The sequence below is a fragment of the Beauveria bassiana genome (genome assembly GCF_000280675.1).
Source record: "Beauveria bassiana ARSEF 2860 unplaced genomic scaffold BBA_S00033, whole genome shotgun sequence".
Taxonomy (NCBI): Eukaryota; Fungi; Ascomycota; class Sordariomycetes; order Hypocreales; family Cordycipitaceae; genus Beauveria; species Beauveria bassiana.
This window is the reverse complement of record NW_007930868.1, coordinates 150,585-172,126: the sequence shown is the minus strand read 5'-3', so window position 1 is coordinate 172,126 and position 21,542 is coordinate 150,585. Positions and strand designations below refer to the sequence as shown.

Here is a 21,542-nt window from a genome sequence, read left to right as displayed (position 1 = left end):
CGTTGCATTTTTACATTTATTTCATTGTAGGTCGCTTGCCCACATATTTGACGCCTCGGTTATAACGGCTAACGTCCCGCGGCACGAACGCAGCCCCTCCACCAATTGCTACCTATCGATCGGGTGTTCCTACAGCATACATCGTCTCATCTCCTTACGACATCGCAAATGTGTTAGCTACCTTGAATTCCGCTACCAAATGTTGGCGTTCTAGCTCTTGAAATCCCGCACTGCGAACGAACGACCCACAATCTTCCATCAGTCTTCTGTTTCCCGGCCTGGGTTACGGCTCAGCATCAGCCGTCATGTTGGAAGGGCTCGTTGCTGGTCTGCTCAACCGCTTCCTGGGTATGTATGTCAAGAACTTTGACCCTACACAGCTCAAGGTCGGTATCTGGTCTGGCGACGTCAAGCTGCGCAACCTCGAGCTACGCCGCGAGGCCCTTGACCAGCTCAAGCTCCCCATCAATGTCGTGCACGGCCATCTCGGCGAGTTGACCCTCGTCATACCCTGGTCCAACATCCGCGGCGCTCCCGTCAAGGTCTTCATAGAAGATGTCTACCTGCTCGCCAGCCCCAAGGAGGAGGCCGAGTACGATGAAGTCGAGGAGGAAAGCCGCCGTCAGCGCGTCAAGATGGAAAAGCTCGACAGCGCCGAATTGCTCAAAGAACGAAGCCGTGAAGGAATGAGTGCAGAAGAGCAACAGAAGAACCAGAGTTTTACGCAAAGTCTCGTTACGAAAATTGTCGACAATCTTCAAGTCACGGTCAAAAATATCCACGTCCGATACGAGGACTCCATCTCCGCACCGGGCCATCCGTTTGCCTTGGGCCTGACTCTTGAGGAGTTCAGCGCTATCAGCACCGACAGCCAATGGAAGCCGACCTTTATTCAGGATTCGTCCCATGTGACGCACAAACTCGCTACCCTCGGCGCTCTCGCCGTTTACTGGAACACTGACACAAGCTTGTATACCGACCAAGACTTGGAAAACACCCCTCGCGATCAAGTGCTCGCACAGTTTCGAGAAATGGTTGGCAAAACAGAAGCAGAATCTGGAAAGCACCAGTACATCCTGCGGCCCGTCAACGGACAAGCAAAGATCGAACTCGATAAGAGCGGCGATGTGCAAATTCCAAAGTCCAAGGCAAATCTGCTGTTTGAAGAGATTGGTTTAGTACTGGACGATGATCAATACCGCGATGCACTAATGATGGTGGACCTCTTCCATTATTTCCTTCGCCATCAAGAATACAAGGCATTGCAGCCCAAGGGCGTGACTGTCAAGGAGGATCCTCGTGCATGGTTCCAATTTGCTGGTAATGCCGTCCTGAGCAAGATCAAAGAACGAAATCGAAAATGGTCCTGGGCCTACTTCAAAGAACGTCGCGACGACCGCATACGCTATATTGAGCTGTTCAAAAAGAAGAAACAACAGCAGCCACTTACCCCCGAAGAGAATGAAGATCTGTCAAAGCTAGAGTGGAAGCTTAATTACGAGGATCTGCGTTTTTGGCGGTCGCTAACGCGAAACCAGCTGAAGAAAGAGAATGCCGCGACTCTTAAGAAGCCTCAACAACAGGAGCAAACCGGCTGGCTTTCGTGGATGTGGGGATCTAAGCCTGAGGGCAAAATCGAGGAGAACGAGGAAAACACGCAAATGACGGAAGAGCAGCGGAAAGAGCTTTACGACATGATTGATTGGGATGAAAAGACAGCGATTGCCGAGTCCGTCGACCTACCCAGGGAGGCCGTTAAACTCTGTTTGGAAGCTTCTCTCAGCACGGGTAGCTTCACCCTGAAGAAGAATGCCAACAACAGACCCATGGATCTTCTCAGTCTCCACTTTGATGTGTTCAAAGCCAAGGCTTTACAAAGAACCGATTCAACCTTGCTCAATGTTAGCCTCGGCGGCTTGCGAGTCAATGATGGTACCACTGCCGACAGCCTGTACCCTGAGATCGTTCGTGTCAAAGATGCCCCTTCCACAGAACGGCGCAAGAGACTTTCTTTGCTGGAACTCGAAGCCTCGGAAGTGGAACCTTTTTTCTCCTTCGAGGTAGAAAAGAACCCTCTTGAAAGAGAGGGCGACGTTGCCGTTGTCGGTAAATTGAAGCCTCTCGAGATTGTCTGGAATCCAAACTTTGTCGTTGGCGTTGTCGATTTCTTTCGGCCACCAGATCGACACATGGAATCTATTACTGCTCTTATGGAATCTGCTGGTGCCACAGTCGAAGGCCTCCGAGAGCAGACGCGAGCCGGTCTTGAATTTGCTCTTGAGGAGCACAAGACGATCAATGCCGAACTCGACTTGCAAGCACCACTTATAATTGTGCCCGTTAGCATTACTACGCAAGACTCAACTTGTTTGATTGTCGATGCTGGTCATATTCATGTCAACAGCGAATTAGTTGAGAAGAGCACAATGAAGGAAATCCAGTCCAAGCAGAGGCAATCTTACAGTGATGAAGACTTTAAGCGCCTGGAATCTGCAATGTACGACAGATTTCTCGTCAAACTTACGTCGACGCAAGTTCTTATCGGCCCGTCTATTAAAGAGACGAAGCAGCATCTTGCGCAAGGTGGTTCTCAATTTCATGTTGTTGAGCAGATTAATGTTGATTTTGTGGTGGCTATATCAATCATGCCAAAGGCACCCAATTTGACAAAGCTCAAGGTGTCTGGCCACTTGCCTCTTTTGCATGCAATGGTCTCCGACTTCAAATACAAACACTTGATGCAAATTATCGACGTCGCTATCCCAAAACTAGGCGACGAAGCACCCGAGCCCCAGCAGACGCTCCAATCACGCCCTCGAGCCATCAGCTCCGTGTCCAACAAGTCTCGTCGGAAAAGCATGCGAGAGAGGCGCCCGTCCGCCCTCGATGTATTGCAACCTCATACTGCAGTTGTACTGGGAGACATTGATGAAGATGACGACGACAGTTTTGAAGATGCTTCTGATGGTACGGCAAACGAGCATCTGAAGATCCAGCAGCGAATCTTCCAATTCGACTTCAAAGTCGACACTCTCAAAGGGTCTCTATTTAGGAGTGATCCGGAGAGAAAAAGTCCAGATACTCTGCTCGTGGAGCTTGTCGCCGAACGGTTTGACTTGGCATTCTACACCAGGCAGTACGACATGGCTGCCGAAGTGTCCCTCGGTGCGGTGACTGTGGATGACTTTGTGGACAACCCCTCCGAGGAATTCAAGTCGATAGTCTCGTCCGGAGATAGCGAAGACCTACAAGCGGGACGCAGTCTGGTGAATGTCAAGTTCATGAAAGTCAAAAAGGAATCGCCAGAATTCATGCCACTTTATGAAGGAATCGAAACCAACATCACCACATCAGTGTCAACCATCAACCTCATCGTGACTCGGAAGACACTCCTGACACTTTTAGACTTCATCTTGATAACATTTACGAATCCTGAAGAAGAACCGGAACCAAATCAAATAACGGTGTCAGATTCAGAGCAAAGCTCATCGGATGAAGAAGAGCAAATGACCGAGGCAAACAAGAACGCCGCCGCCGGCTCCATTCGTGTCAAGATTGATCTCAAGAGTATTCGCCTGATCCTGAATAATGACGGGATCCGACTCGCTACGCTCTCCTTTAACAAGGCAGACGTTGGAATCTTCCTACGCGGCAAGACGATGCGCATCTCTGCCAAACTTGGAGATTTACAGCTTCTCGACGATGTGAATCAGGGAGTTTCAAAGGACTCAAATATCCGCAAGCTGGTTACCATCCAAGGTGATGATCTGGCCGACTTTAGATATGAGACTTTCGACCCTTCAAATACCAAGGCTTACCCGGGCTATGATAGCTCCATCTTCCTGAGAGCTGGTTCAGTAAAGGTCAACTTCCTCGAAGAGCCTTTCAGGAAAATCGTCGACTTCCTGGTCAAATTTGGCAAAATGCAGGCACTCTATAACGCTGCTCGACAAGCAGCTATGAACCGTGCAAACCAGATCCAGCAAAGCCCTAGTAAGATTCATTTTGACGTTGTGGTCAACACACCCATCGTCGTCTTTCCCAGAGTTGTCTTGTCCGGAGAAGCCAAGAGAGACGTCGTCACAGCCTATCTCGGTGAGATTTATGCACAGAACAAATTTGCGCCAATTGACGACAGCGCCGATGCAGATGTTGCCATGAAACTTTCTGCAGGCATCAGAAACATTAGGCTCACCTCGGAATTCAACTATTCCGAAGAAAGAGTCGAAGAACTGGAGATGATCGACCAAGTCGACCTTGGCTTCAATGTTACTCATGCTGAACACAAGCCCGGTGTCAAGCGCCCCGACACAGAAATTGAAGGTTCACTTTCCGATATTAAACTTTGCCTGACGCAACATCAACTACGGTTCTTAATGGAAATCTCTCGGTCCGTTCCGGCCGCCTTCTCCGGAGAAGAGGGTGATGCAGAGGAGGAAGCTGCGAAGATGGTGGACGAAGACACCCTTCAGCGTGCTAGGAACGCTCCACCAACTGGAGATGATAAATCAGACCAACCATTAGTCGATTTGTCACCCGAACTCTCGTCTATCGAGAACGCGTGGACTACTCTTGATATTGTGTTCAAGGTCAACACTATTGGGCTGGAACTGATATTGGCGGCGGAGGAAGACGAGCCCCTTGGCGATTTATCAGCATCAAGTCTCTCCCGCTTTTCTCTTGATGAAACTCAAGTCAAAACACGAATGCTTTCGGATGGATCACTCGAAGCAGAGCTTTTGATACAGTCATTTTCCATCTTCGATACTCGACCACGCGAATCAAACAAGTTCCGCCGCATCATGACATCCAACAGTAAAGAAGCACAGCAGCTGATGGCTAGTGTGACTATGTCAGGTGGCAGAGAAAGGAACCTGATTGCGATGGCAACCATTGACAGTCCTCGAGTAATTTTCGCCTTGGATCATCTCTTCGCGATCCAGAAGTTTGTGTCCGAGGGCCTAGTTGTTAATGAAACGAGCCCTATGGATCACGAGAGTGTTAGAAATACCACTGACGCGTCTGATACGGACTCTACACAACTCACTCGACCGGGTTCCGAGTCTCGAGTGTCTACATCAATCGCGTCCGGACGAGTGGGTGCAGTGGAGCATCACAGCCAGGTCGATGCTAAAAAGCCAACTATCAACGTCGCTTTTCGAGTCAATCTGGTGGATGCACAAGTCATTCTCATTGCTAATCCCGTCACTTCGAGCTCTGAAGCCATTGTCCTTAGCATCAGACAGGTCCTCTTGTCGAAGCAGCATGCTCTGACCTTCCAAGTCTCACAGATTGGAATGTTCCTTTGTCGCATGGATCAGTTTGAGACGTCGAGATTGCGAATCATCGACGATTTTTCTATTCAGCTCAGCATGGATAGCTCTCAGGTGGCACTGACAAATCTTCACTTGGAGATTGAGCCACTTATCCTGCGCTTATCACTGCGCGACATTCTCCTCGCGCTTCAGATTATTGGCAAAGCAGGTGAACTGTCAGGCACTGACACGAAAGAACATGAGGAGACCGCCGCCGAACAGAAAGCTCGAAGACTTCGTAAGGCAGGTCTGAGCCAAAGAGCGCCTAGCGGCCGCACGTCCACTATGGCCAAGACCAAAGCGACCAAGACAACAGCGGCAAAGACCAGCAAAACGACCCAGGTAGTGAGCACAACTGTGACACGACGGGAAGAGCTATCTGCGACTGTTGAAGGAGTTCGCATTGTCCTGATCGGTGACCTGCATGAACTACCTATCCTTGATATTGGGATTAAGGGCTTCACCGCCACGGCTGAGAACTGGTCATCAAGTCTCAAAGGCGAACTCGCCATCAATATGTATTCCAATGTCTATAATTTCTCCAAATCCAGCTGGGAACCTCTTCTGGAGCCCTGGCAAGTCGGCTTGGGTGTCGCGCGCAATCCCAAATCAGGACTCCTCTCCATTGACGTCATCTCGAAAAAGACGTTTGACGTAACGATCACCACTGCGACGATTGCTCTTGCATCCAAGTCATTCGATTTCCTCACGACCGCACAAGATGTTCTCGGAAAAGCTCGCGGAGCAGAAGCACCATACAAGATTCGAAACTATACGGGTTTTGATGTTTCTCTCGAGTCCAAAAGCCCAATCAGCGAGGAACCGATCACCTTGCGCTTAGATGACGGTCAAGAAGGCCCCTGGAGCTTTGAGCACTGGGAGAAGATGCGCGAAAACCTTTTGACCGAAGCGAACCAAAACAGCGCTGTCATCGAGCTGGAAAATAGCGGGTTCGACCCTGTGAAGAATGTACTTCTGAACAGAGAGGGCGAATTTCTGTATGGGCTTCGACCGAAGGCCAATAGTGTCCTTCACAGGCTCTGTGTTGAGGTGACACTCGGCGACGACAATGTCAAATACGTGACTTTGCGTTCTCCTCTTGTCATTGAAAATGCTACACATATTCCCGTGGAGCTGGGCGTCTATGATACGCAAGAAGGACATCTCCAGAAGAGTGATAAAATTGCCCCAGGCGAGTCGCGACCTGTCCCGGTGGGCGCCGCATACGAGAAGTCTGCACTGATTCGTCCTGACGGTGGATTTGGATACCAATGGAGCACGGACAAACTATGGTGGCGCGATTTGCTAGACCGACCGACCAAGCAAATAGTTTGCAAGGGTGACAACGGTGATCCTTTCTACTTCCAAGCTCACGCAGAATTCAGCAAATCCAGCCCCATTACGCGGATGTATCCGTACATGAGAATCAGATTATCGGCTCCTGTCACCATTGAGAACTTGCTACCATACGACTTCAAATACAGAATCTATGACGAGAATACGAAGAAGGACTGGTCCAATTTCTTACGCAAAGGAGGCGTTAGCCCAGTTCATGTTGTCGAGCTCTCGCATCTTCTACTTCTGAGCATCGACATGCAAGACACGGTTTTCAAAGCAAGCGGTTTCTCAATCATCAATCCGGGCAAAAGCGAGAGCTTCCGCAAAGAGACCAAGCTTGTCGTGAAAGACGAACAAGGCCTGCCACTCAATCTCAGCTTACACTACTTCAAAATACCCAAGAGTGGCGGTGCTTTCAAAGTTACAATCTACAGCCCATATGTCGTCCTGAATAAATCCGGGCTCGATTTGAACATCAAGGCCAAGAGTTTCTTGCAGAACGCTCGAGCCGCGGCTGGCCAGTCTGCATTAATCAATCGTTGTGACCATGAAGATGTCAAGGCACTTCCTTTCATGTTCTCCTACGGCAGCAGCGAGGACAACCGTAATCGCGCGTTGCTCAAATTTGGAGACTCAGAATGGAGTAAGCCGCAGAGTTTCGACGCCATTGGTAGCAACTCGGAAGTCATCCTCAACTCTGCTAGCAAGAACAAAGAAATTCATATCGGTATCACGGTCAATTCTGGCGAGGGCAAATACAAGATGACCAGAGTTGTGACGCTTTCACCACGATTTGTGCTTGAGAACAAGCTTGGCGAAGAAATTTACGTTCGCGAGTCTAGCTCGCCTGGATTCCTAACCCTAGCGCAAGGAGCTCGTCGTCCTTTGCATTTCTTGCAAAAGGGCTCTGTCAAGCAGCTGAGTCTATGCTACGCAGGTGTGGACAGTCACTGGACAGCACCGTTCAATATAGCAGACATTGGCACTACACATATCAAGATTGCGAAGCCTGGTCAGCGTCAACGCCTGATTCGCGCGGAGATTCTGATGGAAGACGCTACTGTATTTATCCAACTCAGCATCGAAACAAAGAACTGGCCTTTCTCCATGCGAAACGAAAGCGACACCGAGTTCACATTCTACCAAGCCAACCCTACTGTTGAGGAGGATGATGACGAAGACAGAAGTGGCTGGAAGCCGATTCGCTATAGGCTTCCACCACGAAGCATCATGCCATACGCCTGGGATTTCCCCGCCGCCAAATTCCGAGAACTTGTCATCGCGACGAGTGGTAAGGAACGCCACGTCAAGTTGGCCGAAATCGGTAACCAGATCCCAATGAAATTTGTTGGCTCCAATGGGCAGCAAAAGATCATCGACATCAACGTAGCGGCAGATGGACCAACACAAACACTGATCCTGAGCAACTTTCACTCTAGCCAGAGTGTGTACAAGCCAAAGGCTTTGTCACGGACCAACACTAGCACGGATGGCTTCGAAGTCAAGGATCAAGATACTGGAGAGACATTCCGCGCTCAACTCAAATTGTCTGGCATCGGGCTGTCACTCATCAATTCGCAGCTGAAAGAGCTGGCCTATGTCAGCCTAAAAGATGTCCAGCTCCGCTATAGCGATTCTCCTCTGATTCAAACCGTCGCTTTGGAAATCAAGTGGATGCAAATTGACAACCAACTCTACGGCGGCATCTTCCCTATGGTTCTGTATCCAAGTGTGGTACAGAACAAGGCGAATGAGGTTGATGCTCACCCGTCACTGCATGCCATGGTCAGCAGAGTCAAAGATGACTCCTACGGTGTTACGTACATCAAGTATGCATCTATTTTGCTGCAACAGATGACCCTTGAATTGGATGAAGACTTTATTTTTGCGCTTCTCGACTTTTCAAATGTCAAAGGCGCGAGCTGGACCATGGTGGAAGAGGAAGGCAAACTCTGCGACGACAGCCTTGATATTCCAGAGCCGCGCCAGATGCAGTCTGGACAGGATATCTATTTTGAGGTTCTCAACATTCAACCGATGCAGGTTGATCTCAGTTTCATGCGCACGGAGCGTGTCAATGCCGAAGACAAGACTTCAACACGCAACCCGCTCATGTTTGTGCTGAATGTCTTGACTATGGCTCTTGGCAATGTCAATGACGCACCGATTCGATTCAACGCCCTCATGCTGGATAATGTGCGTGTTACGCCGCAAGTACTGATACAAAACATTTCCAACCACTACAGTCAAGAAGTCATGTATCAAATCCACAAGATACTTGGTTCAGCTGATTTCTTGGGAAACCCAGTTGGCTTGTTCAACAATATCTCGTCGGGAGTCACAGACATTTTCTACGAACCGTACCAAGGACTCATTCTATCGGACAAGCCCGAAGAATTTGGACTCGGTATCGCCAAAGGCGCTGCGTCATTCGCGAAAAAGACCGTTTTTGGTTTCAGTGACAGTTTCTCCAAGTTCACTGGCAGTCTGAGCAAGGGTCTGGCAGCGGCATCGCTGGACAAACAATTTCAAGATCGGCGACGTATCACGCGTGCTAGAAACCGTCCCAAGCATGCACTATACGGTGTCACTGCAGGCGCAAACAGCTTGTTTACGAGTGTTGCGTCCGGTGTCGGCGGCCTGGCCCGCAAGCCGCTAGAGGGTGCAGAGCAAGAAGGTGCCCTGGGCTTCTTCAAGGGCGTCGGCAAGGGCGTACTTGGCCTTGCGACGAAGCCGGCTGTTGGTGTCCTGGACATGGCGAGCAATCTGAGTGAAGGCATCCGAAACACCACGACAGTCTTTGACGGAACGGAGCTGGAGCGCACACGATTTCCGCGATTCATTTCCAACGATGGTGTGGTGCGCCCCTTTAACGCTCGCGAAGCGATGGGGCAGTACTGGCTCAAGCAAGTCGACAATGGAAAATACTTTGACGAGCAGTACATTGGCCATCTTGAGCTTCCCCGTGAAGACATGGTAATCATGGTGACGTATGCGCGCATCTTGCTTATCCGCTCGAGGCGCCTTACGAGCGAGTGGGACGTCCCGCTCAAGGATATCCAAACCATTGCCAAGGAGCGTACCGGTGTCAGTCTGATTTTGAGAGGCGGCGCTAACGGGCCGTTTGTGCCAGTCGGAGGCGGCAGCGAGAGGAACTTTCTGTACAAGATGGTGGGAGTCGCAGTGGAGGAGTTCAATCGCCGCTTTAGAGGAGTCGAGTAACTGCACTGCAACCGTTACTGTTCGAGGTTGGAAGTGTAGACTGAAGATGTGAATTGATTGGGAGGGAGCATGCATTGTTCTTGATGGGCGTTTGCTTTACGACGGTTTCGTGTGTTTTCTTTCTTGGCCCTAGGCCATCTTATTTTGTTTGTCCTGTATAAGAGACGAAACGAGTGATCATGTTATCACAATGAATGATGCATCAAAAGAAAATTATTATCGTAAATACTTATGCAGCCAATATACATGAGAGTGCATCTTTATCTAATATCTGCATAACCAATTCGTACGGATACATTGTGTCCGTCAAACTCGTATCGGCGTTGCAGAGATGGGAAGCAATGCGTTTCATCAACCAGCCACGCCATATTCGTCAAGGGAACGGATAATACATCTCGCTACTGCATGTGGAATTGTCCTCGTGTGTAAACTTGTTAATACATCCGGGGAACTTTGGTGCGGGGAAGGGGAGAGCTGAGGGAGGGGAATCAATGCAAGGACCGGAGGCGGCCGAAGGGGGCGGCCCACTGTCGGCAAAGGTGAACGGTGCTCAGCGTGGTCTGACCACATCGACGGGACTACTAGATTCCGGGGTAAAAGAAGGAGCGCAGATTGAAGCCTGGTCGGAAAAGCTGCTCACCGAGGGACGCACAAGTACCATGGCCGGGCTGTGTGCTTTTTTTAATGCTTTCCATGGCTAGGTTCCGGGCCTTGGTGGCGTATGTGAACAGCAATCTTCGCTCGTCTTTTTACTTTTGGCTGCTGGGCAAACCCGGTGGCGACCGGGATGTGGATGTCAGGTATTCGTAGGTGGCGAGAAGGCGCTGGAAAGCCAAGGTGTGGAAGCTCGATAGTTAGTCGGTCGGGAGACGTATACGAGGCAGAGCTACTAACCGCAGAAAGGTGCTGGCTGATGCGATTCGTGAGGTGTTCACTAACTAGTTTGGCATTACTCCGGAAACAAAGGGCAAGTTCAAGCCCAGGTAAAACGCATGAACGCCTCCAGGAGTTAGTGCCAATGTTGGTGTTGCGCCTCATGTGCCTTTTTGGCGGTAGCTGCACCGGAGCTGGCCGACGCATGATGGCTGAGGTCGACGATTGATGAGGATCACTAACAGACAGGCAATCCGGCCAGAGTGAACAACACAACGTGGTCGATTGTGAAAAAAAGTATTGTCTTTGTGTGCGAGCAGCTGGGTGAGACTGTGACTTACGAGTGCAGCTACGGCAAGACGTCATCTGCCAGCTTGCCAGTGATGGCTCAGTGGCTCATTCGAGACATGCCTCGTGCTGTCCGGTTTGTCCGGCTGGTTTGTCGTCGTCGTCGTACCTACTTGCTACTGTTGCTACTGACTTGGTGGCTGCATGGCTGTACGCCAGAAACTACCCACTCGGCTCCGAAACCCCGCAAACCACAAGTCTGGGGGTGCCAGATGCAGAGGTAAAAATTTTTGACAGCACGAGACCACAAAGTAATGGAGGGGCAGAACGAATCGGACGAGGGTGATGGGGTCAATGACATGCGGAAGAGGATAGTCATCAGTAATGTTGTCGTATTGCCACTTCGCAATGATCCCGCCTAGTATCTGATTCTCATCAAGGTCAACACTGTGGCACGCGCAAAGCGCAATCTTGTCATGGCACGGACAGAGTCAGAAACCTCGCTGACTGGCCGCCACATCCCTTCAAGATAACAGCGGCCTCTTCCCGGGCCGCCTGAGCAGCAATCTCGCTGCGCCAGCCAGTCGTCAGCCTGCGACCACTAATTCCTTCTCCTTTAGGGCACAAGCCCGGCGCCGTGGCGACACCAAAGTTCCAACAGGCTTCCATTTTGGGGTCAAGTGCTGATCGGGCTGCAAACAGGGCTTGCGGGTGGCGGGGAACCAGTTTTTTTTTCGCGTGGATGAGGCGCGCCGAGAAGAGCCTATCCTATCCACTCAGCGGCATTGGCAACTTTGTTCCTTCATTTGCCGCTGACAAGTACTGATACGTTTTGACGGTACAGTGCTGCGCGGGAGCTCATTTCTCCGTTTTGGCGTCTAGAAACTTGCAGGCAATTGGCAGCTTGGGAACAATGGGAGATTCGCAATGCCATCAAAGAGTTTTGTTTCGCTCGGAGAATACGCCGATTGGTTGGCACACCGGCCAAGTCTCATTGTAAGGTCTCGGGTTGGACCCGCTGGAAAGAGAAGCTGAGGCCCACAGCTCGGTGTCGTGTCAGTGAAGCTTATCTACCTAGTTAGCCTGTGATAGACAAGTTACCGGATGATGTGATAGGAGTTTGCAGTATCACGTACAGATATGAGGATGGCCGACATGATGGATTATGCATAGAAGAGAATGGTATGATAACGGACAGAGCCAGCCTGCTGGCTGGCAGCTGGCAGAAAATCGGCTGGCAGCTGGCAGGCCCAAGTCGGCGTTTGCCAATATCACCTCAAATTATCAGGGTACACAGTAATTGTTTATTATAAGCCCACAGCTTTGACTCACCCAAACCCGTCGAAACAGCGGAGAAAGAGAACACAAGACTGCGACTGACATGAGGCGATTAGACGAGAATCCAGAAAATACAAATACAGCACGTGGTGGCCCGTTACGCCCGCTTCCCCTGTACGGATTACGGAACAGTAGGTTATCACAGGCCAAGCTGGGACCAGGCGTCGCCCGCGGGGTGTGGAACGAGCCAGACCAGACAAGGCCCAGCATCTAGAATGCTGCAAGAGCGGCGCAAAAACATGGCGCATTCAAGCAACAGCGCGCTAATGAGAATGTCTAAGGCTAATAGGCTATGCTGGGCGACTTATCTCGGGCGGAGTTGTAGGCTGCAACACGACGACAATTGCCATTGCGTACCAGCGGCCAGCTCCGATACAATAGAAGAATTTGGGAGAGAACTTGAGCGGCGTCACTTCGCACAGCCCGCAAACTCAAAGGCCGAGGATCCGACGACGTAACATACATGCCGCGCCTGCTGTGGGCTGACATCAATAAATATAGGGAGGGCGGGCTTGCTCTCGTGGCCAAGCTCTAAATAATAGTTTGTGGACTAAGCAATTATGCTTGTGGGATTACGGAGTACGCTGCAAGGGTTCACTCGGCAGCGCTCGATTATTCCCTTCCCCACGCGGAAGTTTACACTTGTTGACTTGTTAGGTATTACAGCGGGCGCTGTAACTAGAAGCTGCTCCACGTCCGCTTGCAGAGACCGCTAGAAAGAACCCCCAAGCCTGATTGCGAAATAGTCCCTGCCATTCCGTCGAGAACTCGCCCCAATCGGCGCCCCGGCGACCCCGGTGGATACAAAAACTCGTCGTGTGCCATCACGCAGAAATCTTGTGCTACTCCTCAGGTCCTTTCCTCCGTTCCGTCCTCCTCTTCCCCTCCTCGCCTCTGGCTCAGGATAGCTTCAGTGGTCCTCTCTGCACTGTTTGCTGTCAACCAGCAATTTCACTTGTGAGCCCTCTACTGCAGCTTGCTTCTGCATATGCGACTAGCAGAGTTCAAGTAGCCTCTGCTTCTTTTGCGCCGTCGCCAGTCTACCGACAGCCCGCACTCCAGCGACCAAGAAGGCGGGGAGAGAAAAAAAAAAAAGAAGAAGAAGAAGAAAAGTCCAGAAGCTTGGTCTTATTTTCGCGTCCTCAACGACGCCCAGTCTCTTCATTATGGCCGACACCCATCAGCACGCCGAGCAGGCGACGCATGAGACCACACCCGGTTTGCGTCGCAACTCTGACCCTGCTCTCGAGCCCGAGCATCAGCATACCCACGGCCACCTTCACCATGCGCCTGGCGTCGCACCTGCAAACGATGTCATATACACAAAGGGAACCGAAATTCCACTGCACAAACACATGGATGGTGCAGGATCCAGCACTCCACCGGATTACAGCGACACGGAGAAACCTCAGCCTGGCATCTTGGCCCAGCGCGATGTCGAGGGTGGCCAAACGGAGTACAGGTCTTCATACCGTACCTTTTATGACGGCCCGGGTCGCAATATTGTCCACGTCTTCTTCTTTCTCCTCTTTACCGGTTGGTGGATTGCTTCGCTGATTCTGCATCGCAATGACAAGAATTGGCTTGTTCCTTTTCTTTTATGGCTTTGCATCAGTCTGCGCATCCTCTTTTGGCACGTTCCCAGTCGCTATGTCAGCAGCGCCATCCGCACCACCTGGAAGCATTCTGCCGTCGTGGTTTACAACAGAATTCCTGCTAAGTTGCGCACTCCTGCTGGTGCTTTTGTTACTGTTGCTTCCATGCTTGTTGGCTCCTTTGTCACGGAAGAGAGCGTCAACAACACTCGTGGCAACCGTGCCATTAGTCTGCTCGGAATGGCCATCATTATCTTCTGCTTCTGGCTCACCAGCGCCCACCGCAGCAAGGTCAACTGGCGCACTGTCATTGGAGGCATGCTCTCTCAGTACGTCATTGGACTGTTTGTCCTTCGCACAAACGCAGGTTACTCCGCCTTTCGCTTCATTGCCGACCGGGCTGGTGATTTGCTTGGTTTCGCCAAAGATGGTGTGAAATTCTTGACTGATGCCGACACGGCTGCCAAGCCCTGGTTCTTCATTGGCGTCATCCCTGCCATCATCTTCTTCATCTCGCTTGTCCAGGTCCTATACTACCTTCAATTTCTGCAGTGGTTCATTACCAAGTTTGCGACATTTGTCTTTTGGGCTCTTGGTGTGTCGGGCGCTGAGGCCGTCGTCGCCGCTGCTACTCCCTTCATTGGCCAGGGAGAATCTGCCATGCTGGTTCGTCCTTTTGTCCCACACATGACCAATGCTGAGATTCATCAAATTCTCACATGTGGTTTCGCCACCATCTCTGGCTCCGTTCTTGTCGGTTATATTGGTCTCGGTCTGAACAAGGAAGCTCTCGTTTCTTCCTGCATCATGTCCATTCCAGCTTCGCTCGCCATTTCCAAACTGCGCTACCCCGAGACGGAAGAAACCCTGACTGCTGGTCGTGTCGTGATTCCCGATGACGACGAGCACAAGGCCGAAAACTTTCTGCACGCCTTTGCAAACGGTGCTTGGCTGGGAATCAAGATTGCTGGAACCATTGTCGCATCGCTTCTCTGCATCATTGCTGTCGTCGGCCTCATCAACGGTCTCCTTACCTGGTGGGGTCGCTACCTGAACATCAACAACCCCACGTTGACGCTACAAACCATCCTGGGTTACGCCCTCTTTCCCGTTGCTTTCTTGCTTGGTGTACCGCAAAACAAGTACGAACTCTTGAGTGTTTCCCGTCTTATCGCGGAGAAGATTATTACCGTAAGTTTCATCATTTCAGGATGTGGCTGCTGATGCAGAGAGGCTTTGGAATACGTGATTAACCCGTAGCTATTTCCAGAACGAGTACAATGCCTTCAAATCGCTTGTCACCGATGCAGCTTACGCCGACCTCTCCCCTCGTTCGCAATTGATTGCAACCTATGCTCTGTGCGGATTCGGCAACATTGGCTCGCTCGGTATCCAGATTGGTATTCTGTCGCAATTGGCCCCGGCTCGCGCTGGTGATGTTTCTCGCCTCGCCTTCTCTGCCCTGGTGTCGGGCGTTTTCTCTACCCTGACCTCGGCCGCCGTTGCCGGCCTTGTCGTCACCAACCAGGCTACACTTGTCAGCGTCAAGCCGAGTTGAGGTGTGACAGGGGGGGTGTGGACATGTTTTCGTCGCACAGTGTAAAAGGAAACAGTAAATTGGCGATTATAAAATCGTTTGATTGTAGTGTGTATGCAGTTATGAGATATCCCGCCTCTACGGGCATTTCCAAAAACCTCGAATCTCAACAATGCAAATGAGCCCATTTTGATTGTGAAATCGGGCGAGAGATGAATGGCGAAAAACGTACAGCGAGTCGGCTTCGGGGAGGCCTTAAGGATGTGGCACCTTACATTTCAATCTCGCCATACTTGTGGTACTGCTCTCGAAATTGGTGCCAGCGTTCCAGAATCGCAGCGCGACCAAGCTGGATGGCGCGCTCGGGGTTAAAGTCCAGCTCATAGACGTACTCCATATCTAAAAAGACAACCCGACCATTAACAAGGTAAAGGTTATCTAATTTCTAGTCATCGTATGTAATATTGAGACTAATCATTGGGCGATACGATGCTAAAATCATCTGCGCCATCTGCTCCTCTGACATTTTGACTAGCGCTGACCTGTGATAGAGTGAGACGCTGCTAACGTCCTTGAGTATGAGAGCGCGGGTGCCGTTATAGTACGCCTCTCCGTAGTAAACTGGTATTTGTTTACCTTGAAGCGATTTGAGCTTTTTATATATGCGTAACTCGTGTGTAAACTCGTCATCTTAGTTTGGCTTTAGTTTCTTGATAACTATCGTAGTCGGTAGAGACTAGGCGACGGGTAAGAAGGCTAGGGCTAACTTTCGTGGAAGAATGGTTGTAACTAGCTAGTGTATGCACTTGCCTAAAATGTTTCGCTGAATTGAAACGCGCAGGATATGCTGGTGCTTACGCTAGGGTGTGGTGTAGGAACCGGAGACGCTCTAGCCCCTTAAGGTGAACTGTTAAGATGGTTAGTGTTAAGTTGGGCGAGTGTTATGATGAACATATGCCTGGTAAACTGGACTGGAGGTTCCTTGGCATGGCTTACTTGGTGAACATGATGTGGTTAATAGCGTTGATGATGGCGATAGAGGTAGCCACGATTTGTTTGGTTGATGCAGGGCCATCGGGACTGCAGTATGATCGCTGCCGGGACATGCGTGAACTTGCGAATGTGAGCTTGAAACTGGAAAAGGAGCACTAGTGCTAATATTGTTACTAGGATAAATATGTCTATACGTAGCACACGTGCCAAGATGTATAAAAGGGGTAGGAAAGATAAAAATAACCAGTTACCAAGTATAGGGTTTCTATTCTTATTATACTTAAGTATTAGATATTTAATTAGTATTTTTTCCTAATCTTTAATCTTCTTATTAGCTAAGAGTATTTATTCGCAAATCCGAGGGATCCTCCGACTTGTGATGTTTAGGGCGAACAGCTGATTGAATATTAACCCTTGTATTCATCAAGACCATGCATGCATGGTGTTTAGGGCGAACAATGGGCCGAAAAACGCTGATTCAATATTGGCTCTTGCATTCGCCAAGAGCCATATCATGCATCATGTTGTGTACCCCACAATACCCCGCGACCCCGACTACCGGAGCCGGCGCCGGAAGCTGGCTTTAAAAGCCAATCTTCCGCCGCTCTCTCGCGCAAGCTTAAATTCTGCATTGCACATAAACGCCCCCCCTCCCCCCTCAAAAAAACCTTGCTGTTGTCAAGGACAAGGCGCCTCTACAATGGGAACAGTGTCGTACAGAAAATACATTCGCTGGTACCCAGACGAGGCTTCCGAGCCGACATCGACACTGGTCCTTACGTCACCAGAGAATCGCTTTGTGGATTTGCGCATCTTGCTGCCCCCCAATGGCGGGACAAAATTAAGCAATGATCCCAGTACGTTTCTTTCCTTTTTTTCCCTTTTTTTTTTTTCTTCTTTTTTTTTCTTCACCCCGACTGAATGCATCCCCTTGCTAATCTGGCCCACGCAGCGGGCGAATTGCCTCTCGACAGGCTCGATTGGGCCATTGCCGGCACGACCATCTCGGAAGCCGCGACGGCGCCGACGGGCGAGCCGATCCGGCGCTCAACCTTTCGCCACTGGGTGAGCTCGCGCGTCATTGACCCGACGGGCGTGTGCGACGTTGGCGACATGTACCCGCAAGAGGACGGCACGACGCTGGAAAAGGGCGCCATGGCGAACCCGGCGACGGGGCGTGTCGCAGACTACGACGAGCTGTGGACGGACCTGCTGGCGCCGACGAGCGACTACATTGCGGTGCTGCGCGTCGACGACGACGACGACGCCGCCGGTGTCAAGGGGATGCTGGTCTGGATAGGGGCGCTGTGCCAGGCGCTCGTGCGGGACGAGCAGGGCATCACGCTGGAGCGATGGGAGAAGCTGGAAGGCGCGCTGGGTGCTGGCGACGGGGAAGAGTCGGAGGAGGTGGACGAGGGGACGTGGACGAGGACGGTGCGCATGGGAACGAGGGAGCTGCCGTGCGAGAGCGTCCTGACGGGCAAGGTCATGCTGGAAAAGGATGGCGTGGTTGCTTGTCAGGGAGACATGTGGCAGGTGGTTGAGCTGTTGGAGGGGGACAAGTAACTTGTCTTTTTCTTTTCTTCTTTTTCTTCTTCTTCTTCTTCTTCTTCTTTCTTGTGTGTTGGCGCGCCGCATTTTTGCCCGCGGTTTTTTCTTTTTTTTTTTTTTTTTTAAATTAGCTTTGGCGCCTTAGGTTTTGAAAATTTGCGAACATTCTTTGTATTGCATGTTCCTGCTTTTCCTCTTGCAGAAACAATTAAACACCTTTTACTAACCCCCCAGTTTGTATATCTTATTTTTACTCTGGTTTCTTATCAAGCGCCAGCCCTGTATCAAATATGCTTTGCCGGTCCGCCTCGGTCAGCGGTATCCTGAACCACTTGTCCAGCGCCGCGATCCTCTCCGCCTCTGTCGTCACCTTTTCCAGCACCTGCCTCTCCATGCTACCCTCGAGCCTGCGACGCACCTCTTGCCTAAAATACGTCAGGAGCCCTGCGAGCCGCACGTCGCCCGGCGTCTCCGGGTCGTCCTCGAGGAGCACGCGCATGGCGAGCAGGTGCGGGAGGAAGAAACTACCGGGGTTGGTGCTGGTAAAGTAGTTCATCTGGTTGTAGTCGGCGGCAAAGTGCTCAATCTCGACGAAGCAGTACTGCTCGACCCAGGGCGCGGTGGTGGTGGTGGAGGTGGTGGTGTCGGAGGAGGAAGAGAGGGAGTCTTGGGTCGAGTACACCCATAGCCGCTGCGTCGGGTCCGTGTGCTGGTCAATGCTCCGGTACTCGAGCTTGCCGCGGCGCGGGGCTAGTATTGTGAATTCAGTGCCTGAGATGAGCGGGATGGGCTGCATGGCGGCATCGCCACCGTAGCCGACGTCGACGACGTATTTAGTGCCGTCTATCGTGACAATGAGACACATGTGAGTCCTAGAAAGCCGGGCATTTTTGTTTAGCGTCAGCTCAATATGACGAGAGGAGCGTAGAAACCAGCAAGTGCGGGCCATTGGCAAGAAAATGAGGCCATTCAAAACGTACCATCCAGTGTACTTTTCATTTCCGGCACGCACGCGTCCGCCGACAGTCAGCACCGTGTATCCGAGGCCACGCAAAATGGCGGCGAAAAAGGCATTGAGCTCGACGCAGTAGCCGCCCTTGCTGCGCACCACAATCTTGTCAAACAAGTCGTCGAGCTCCAGCGACAGCCGATGCGTCGGGTTGTAGTGGATGCCGACGTTTTCAAAAGGTACGCGCGCAATGTGACGGAGCATCAGCTGCCGGAGGCGGCGCAGCGCATCGGCGGCGTGCTTGGACTGGGGGTACTCGATGTGCTCGAGGGCCCGGTCGAGCTGCTCTTTTGTCAAGGGCATCTTTCTTTTTTTTCTTCGCCTTTGTGAAGCGTTCACGTAGTTTTGCGTTGTGTGTAAAGATGAGGTTTTGCAACGGGTTGATTGTGATGAGGTTGGATTTCGTCTTCAACCCGTAGGCGCCAGTTAGCCTAGATATAGATATTTATAGCCTAGAGTTAAAGCATAAAAGAAGGGGTTTTTTTTTTCTCCCTCTCTGATTGTTTGGCCAGGGAATGGCGCGGGCTTGTCATTCGAAACGACAAAAGCAATGGTGGTGGTTGGCTGGCGCAGCTCCGTCGCAAAGCTGAGGGGAAGAAGCATCGGGGCAGTGGGCCAGCCTAGTTTGCTATGGGCGATTTGGCCAAGACAAAATTACAATGGGCAGAAGCTTGGAAATGGGGTATTGGGTCTGCCACGATCCTATAACTGCATTGTATGTGTATGGCCAAGCTTCTCAGCGCACGTGGTGCCGCTTTGCGACAGAACCGGGCCGCTCATTGTCGGTACCGTTCCGGCGGTCGGCGGTTTCGCGGCGCGCCGTTCCTTGGTCGGCATTCCGATTCAAAGCGCGAGGTAGCTGCAGTCAACAATGCCAAGATTCAAACCCTTGGGGAGAAGACTAATGTATTAAGATGGTAAATATGTGGACGATGATCCGCTTTACATTGCTTCTACAAGGAAAAGACAGGGACTGTACTGCTTAAACCCCCATCATTCATCTAGTTACCCGTCTTTTGTACTCCGTAGATAGATTGGCTCATGAGATGGCGCTCGATTGGCCCGCTATTCATGCCAGATATATTATTTTCCCCGACGCACCCCAGATGCCGTCTCATTCTTGTTGCAAATAGCAAACAAGTCTCACGCAAAAGAAAAAAAANAAAAAAAAAAAAAAGGTGCTTTGCTCTCACCCCCATCACAGACTCAGTTTCATCAAGTCCATGCGGATATTCTCCATTGTAAACCCCAGCCGCCGCGCAATCGTCTCGCCGTACTCTAGCGGAATCGTCGCCGGCGCCTTCCACTTCTTGCCCGGGTACCTGGCCATGACGGCGCGCAGCAGCGCCGTCGCATTCCCCTTGCCACGCGCTTCTTCCGGCGCAACCACGACCCCGAGCAGGCCAACGGTATTACTCTCCTTGCTCCTTTTGTCGTGCTCGGGGTCGGATATCGCGCAGTGCGCCGAGCCCAGCTTGAAGCCGCGACAGGCCTGCGGGCGCGTGGCCAGCGCAAACTGATGCCACAGCTGCCAGGGGAGGTCAGCCGCCGCCGCCGCCGCGCCGTGCTGCCTGAGCAGCCGGAGCACCTCTTGCGGCGTCTGCTCCTCTAGCGCAGGCTGGGCCTCTGATGTCAGATCGTCGGGCTTCTCGACCACGACCGCCGCCGCTGTCGGCTGCTCTGCGTCCTTTGTCCAGCCGGCCAGGGACCGCACCGGCTGGAATCCGTTGCGCGAATACAGCTTGACAGCGGGCGCATTCTCGGTAATCACCTCGAGCCAGATGGTCTTGATGCCGCTGGCGCGCCCAGCGTCCAGCACGGCCGCAAGGAGCCGCGAGCCGACGCCCTTGCCGGCCCACGCGGGCACGACACCCATGCCGGCCAGCCGCGCGTGCCCGGGGAGGTCGTCGCGGTACGCCATGAGCGCAAAGCCAACGGGCGTGTTGCTTCCCTCGGGGCAGGCGACCAGGCTGCGCTCCAAGGAGATGCAGTGGCTCGGCACGTAGACGGCAAGCTCCTCGGGCGTCCACACAATCGGGTGGCCAAAGTAGTCGGCAAAGGCCTCGTTGGAGCATTGCGCAATCTGCTCAATGGTAAAGTCGCTTGCTGGTCTTAAGTCCATGTTGACTCGTTTTTTCTTTTTTTTTTCTTTTGAATTGTATGAAGTTGTATGAGGCTGCAAATCTCGGTCGGTTACAAATCTTCCGCCATAAAAGGTCCATCGAGTTCGCGGCTTACCAGCTTATTTGTAGCATCACTTGGCGGCTCTAGTACCCGGCGCCACGTCGTCCTGGCTGTCTGCTGGAAAAGGCAGAACAAGGCCGCGTAAGTCCATTAAATATGTTCATGGCTTCCAAATTATTAAATTCGTAGTGAAGTTGGTAACGTATAGGTACAAGCAAGTAAGCCACACTGCCTGTTTCTCGTGCGCATACGACGCTCTGCCCACTTGCATCCGAGAGTGACTCATCAGGCCGAGTTGA

The 21,542-nt window shown here is 51.6% G+C and overlaps 5 protein-coding genes across 5 annotated transcripts; 3 read left to right on the top strand and 2 right to left on the bottom strand.

Annotated features, from left to right (window-relative positions):
* Window positions 1-305: 305 nt before the first annotated feature.
* BBA_08303 (vacuolar protein sorting-associated protein vps13) lies at window positions 306-9,875 on the top strand (the record flags this gene model as incomplete). The annotated part of the gene is made up of 1 exon (XM_008603400.1): window positions 306-9,875. The coding sequence occupies one exon, from the start codon at window positions 306-308 to the stop codon at window positions 9,873-9,875; it is 9,570 nt and encodes a 3,189-aa protein (XP_008601622.1).
* Window positions 9,876-13,540: 3,665 nt separating this feature from the next.
* On the top strand, window positions 13,541-15,527 carry BBA_08302 (NupC family nucleoside transporter; the record flags this gene model as incomplete). Its single annotated transcript, XM_008603399.1, has 2 exons — window positions 13,541-15,160; window positions 15,240-15,527. 2 exons carry the CDS (start codon window positions 13,541-13,543, stop codon window positions 15,525-15,527), a joined length of 1,908 nt encoding a protein of 635 aa, XP_008601621.1.
* A 1,672-nt stretch (window positions 15,528-17,199) lies between these two features.
* BBA_08301 (uncharacterized protein) lies at window positions 17,200-18,065 on the top strand (the record flags this gene model as incomplete). Its single annotated transcript, XM_008603398.1, has 2 exons — window positions 17,200-17,356; window positions 17,452-18,065. The coding sequence occupies 2 exons, from the start codon at window positions 17,200-17,202 to the stop codon at window positions 18,063-18,065; spliced, it is 771 nt and encodes a 256-aa protein (XP_008601620.1).
* A 235-nt stretch (window positions 18,066-18,300) lies between these two features.
* Window positions 18,301-19,362, bottom strand: BBA_08300 (arylamine N-acetyltransferase 1; the record flags this gene model as incomplete). Its single annotated transcript, XM_008603397.1, has 2 exons — window positions 18,301-18,922; window positions 19,031-19,362. The coding sequence occupies 2 exons, from the start codon at window positions 19,360-19,362 to the stop codon at window positions 18,301-18,303; spliced, it is 954 nt and encodes a 317-aa protein (XP_008601619.1).
* An 895-nt stretch (window positions 19,363-20,257) lies between these two features.
* Window positions 20,258-21,181, bottom strand: BBA_08299 (acetyltransferase, gnat family; the record flags this gene model as incomplete). The annotated part of the gene is made up of 1 exon (XM_008603396.1): window positions 20,258-21,181. One exon carries the CDS (start codon window positions 21,179-21,181, stop codon window positions 20,258-20,260), a length of 924 nt encoding a protein of 307 aa, XP_008601618.1.
* Between the last annotated feature and the right edge of the window lie 361 nt (window positions 21,182-21,542).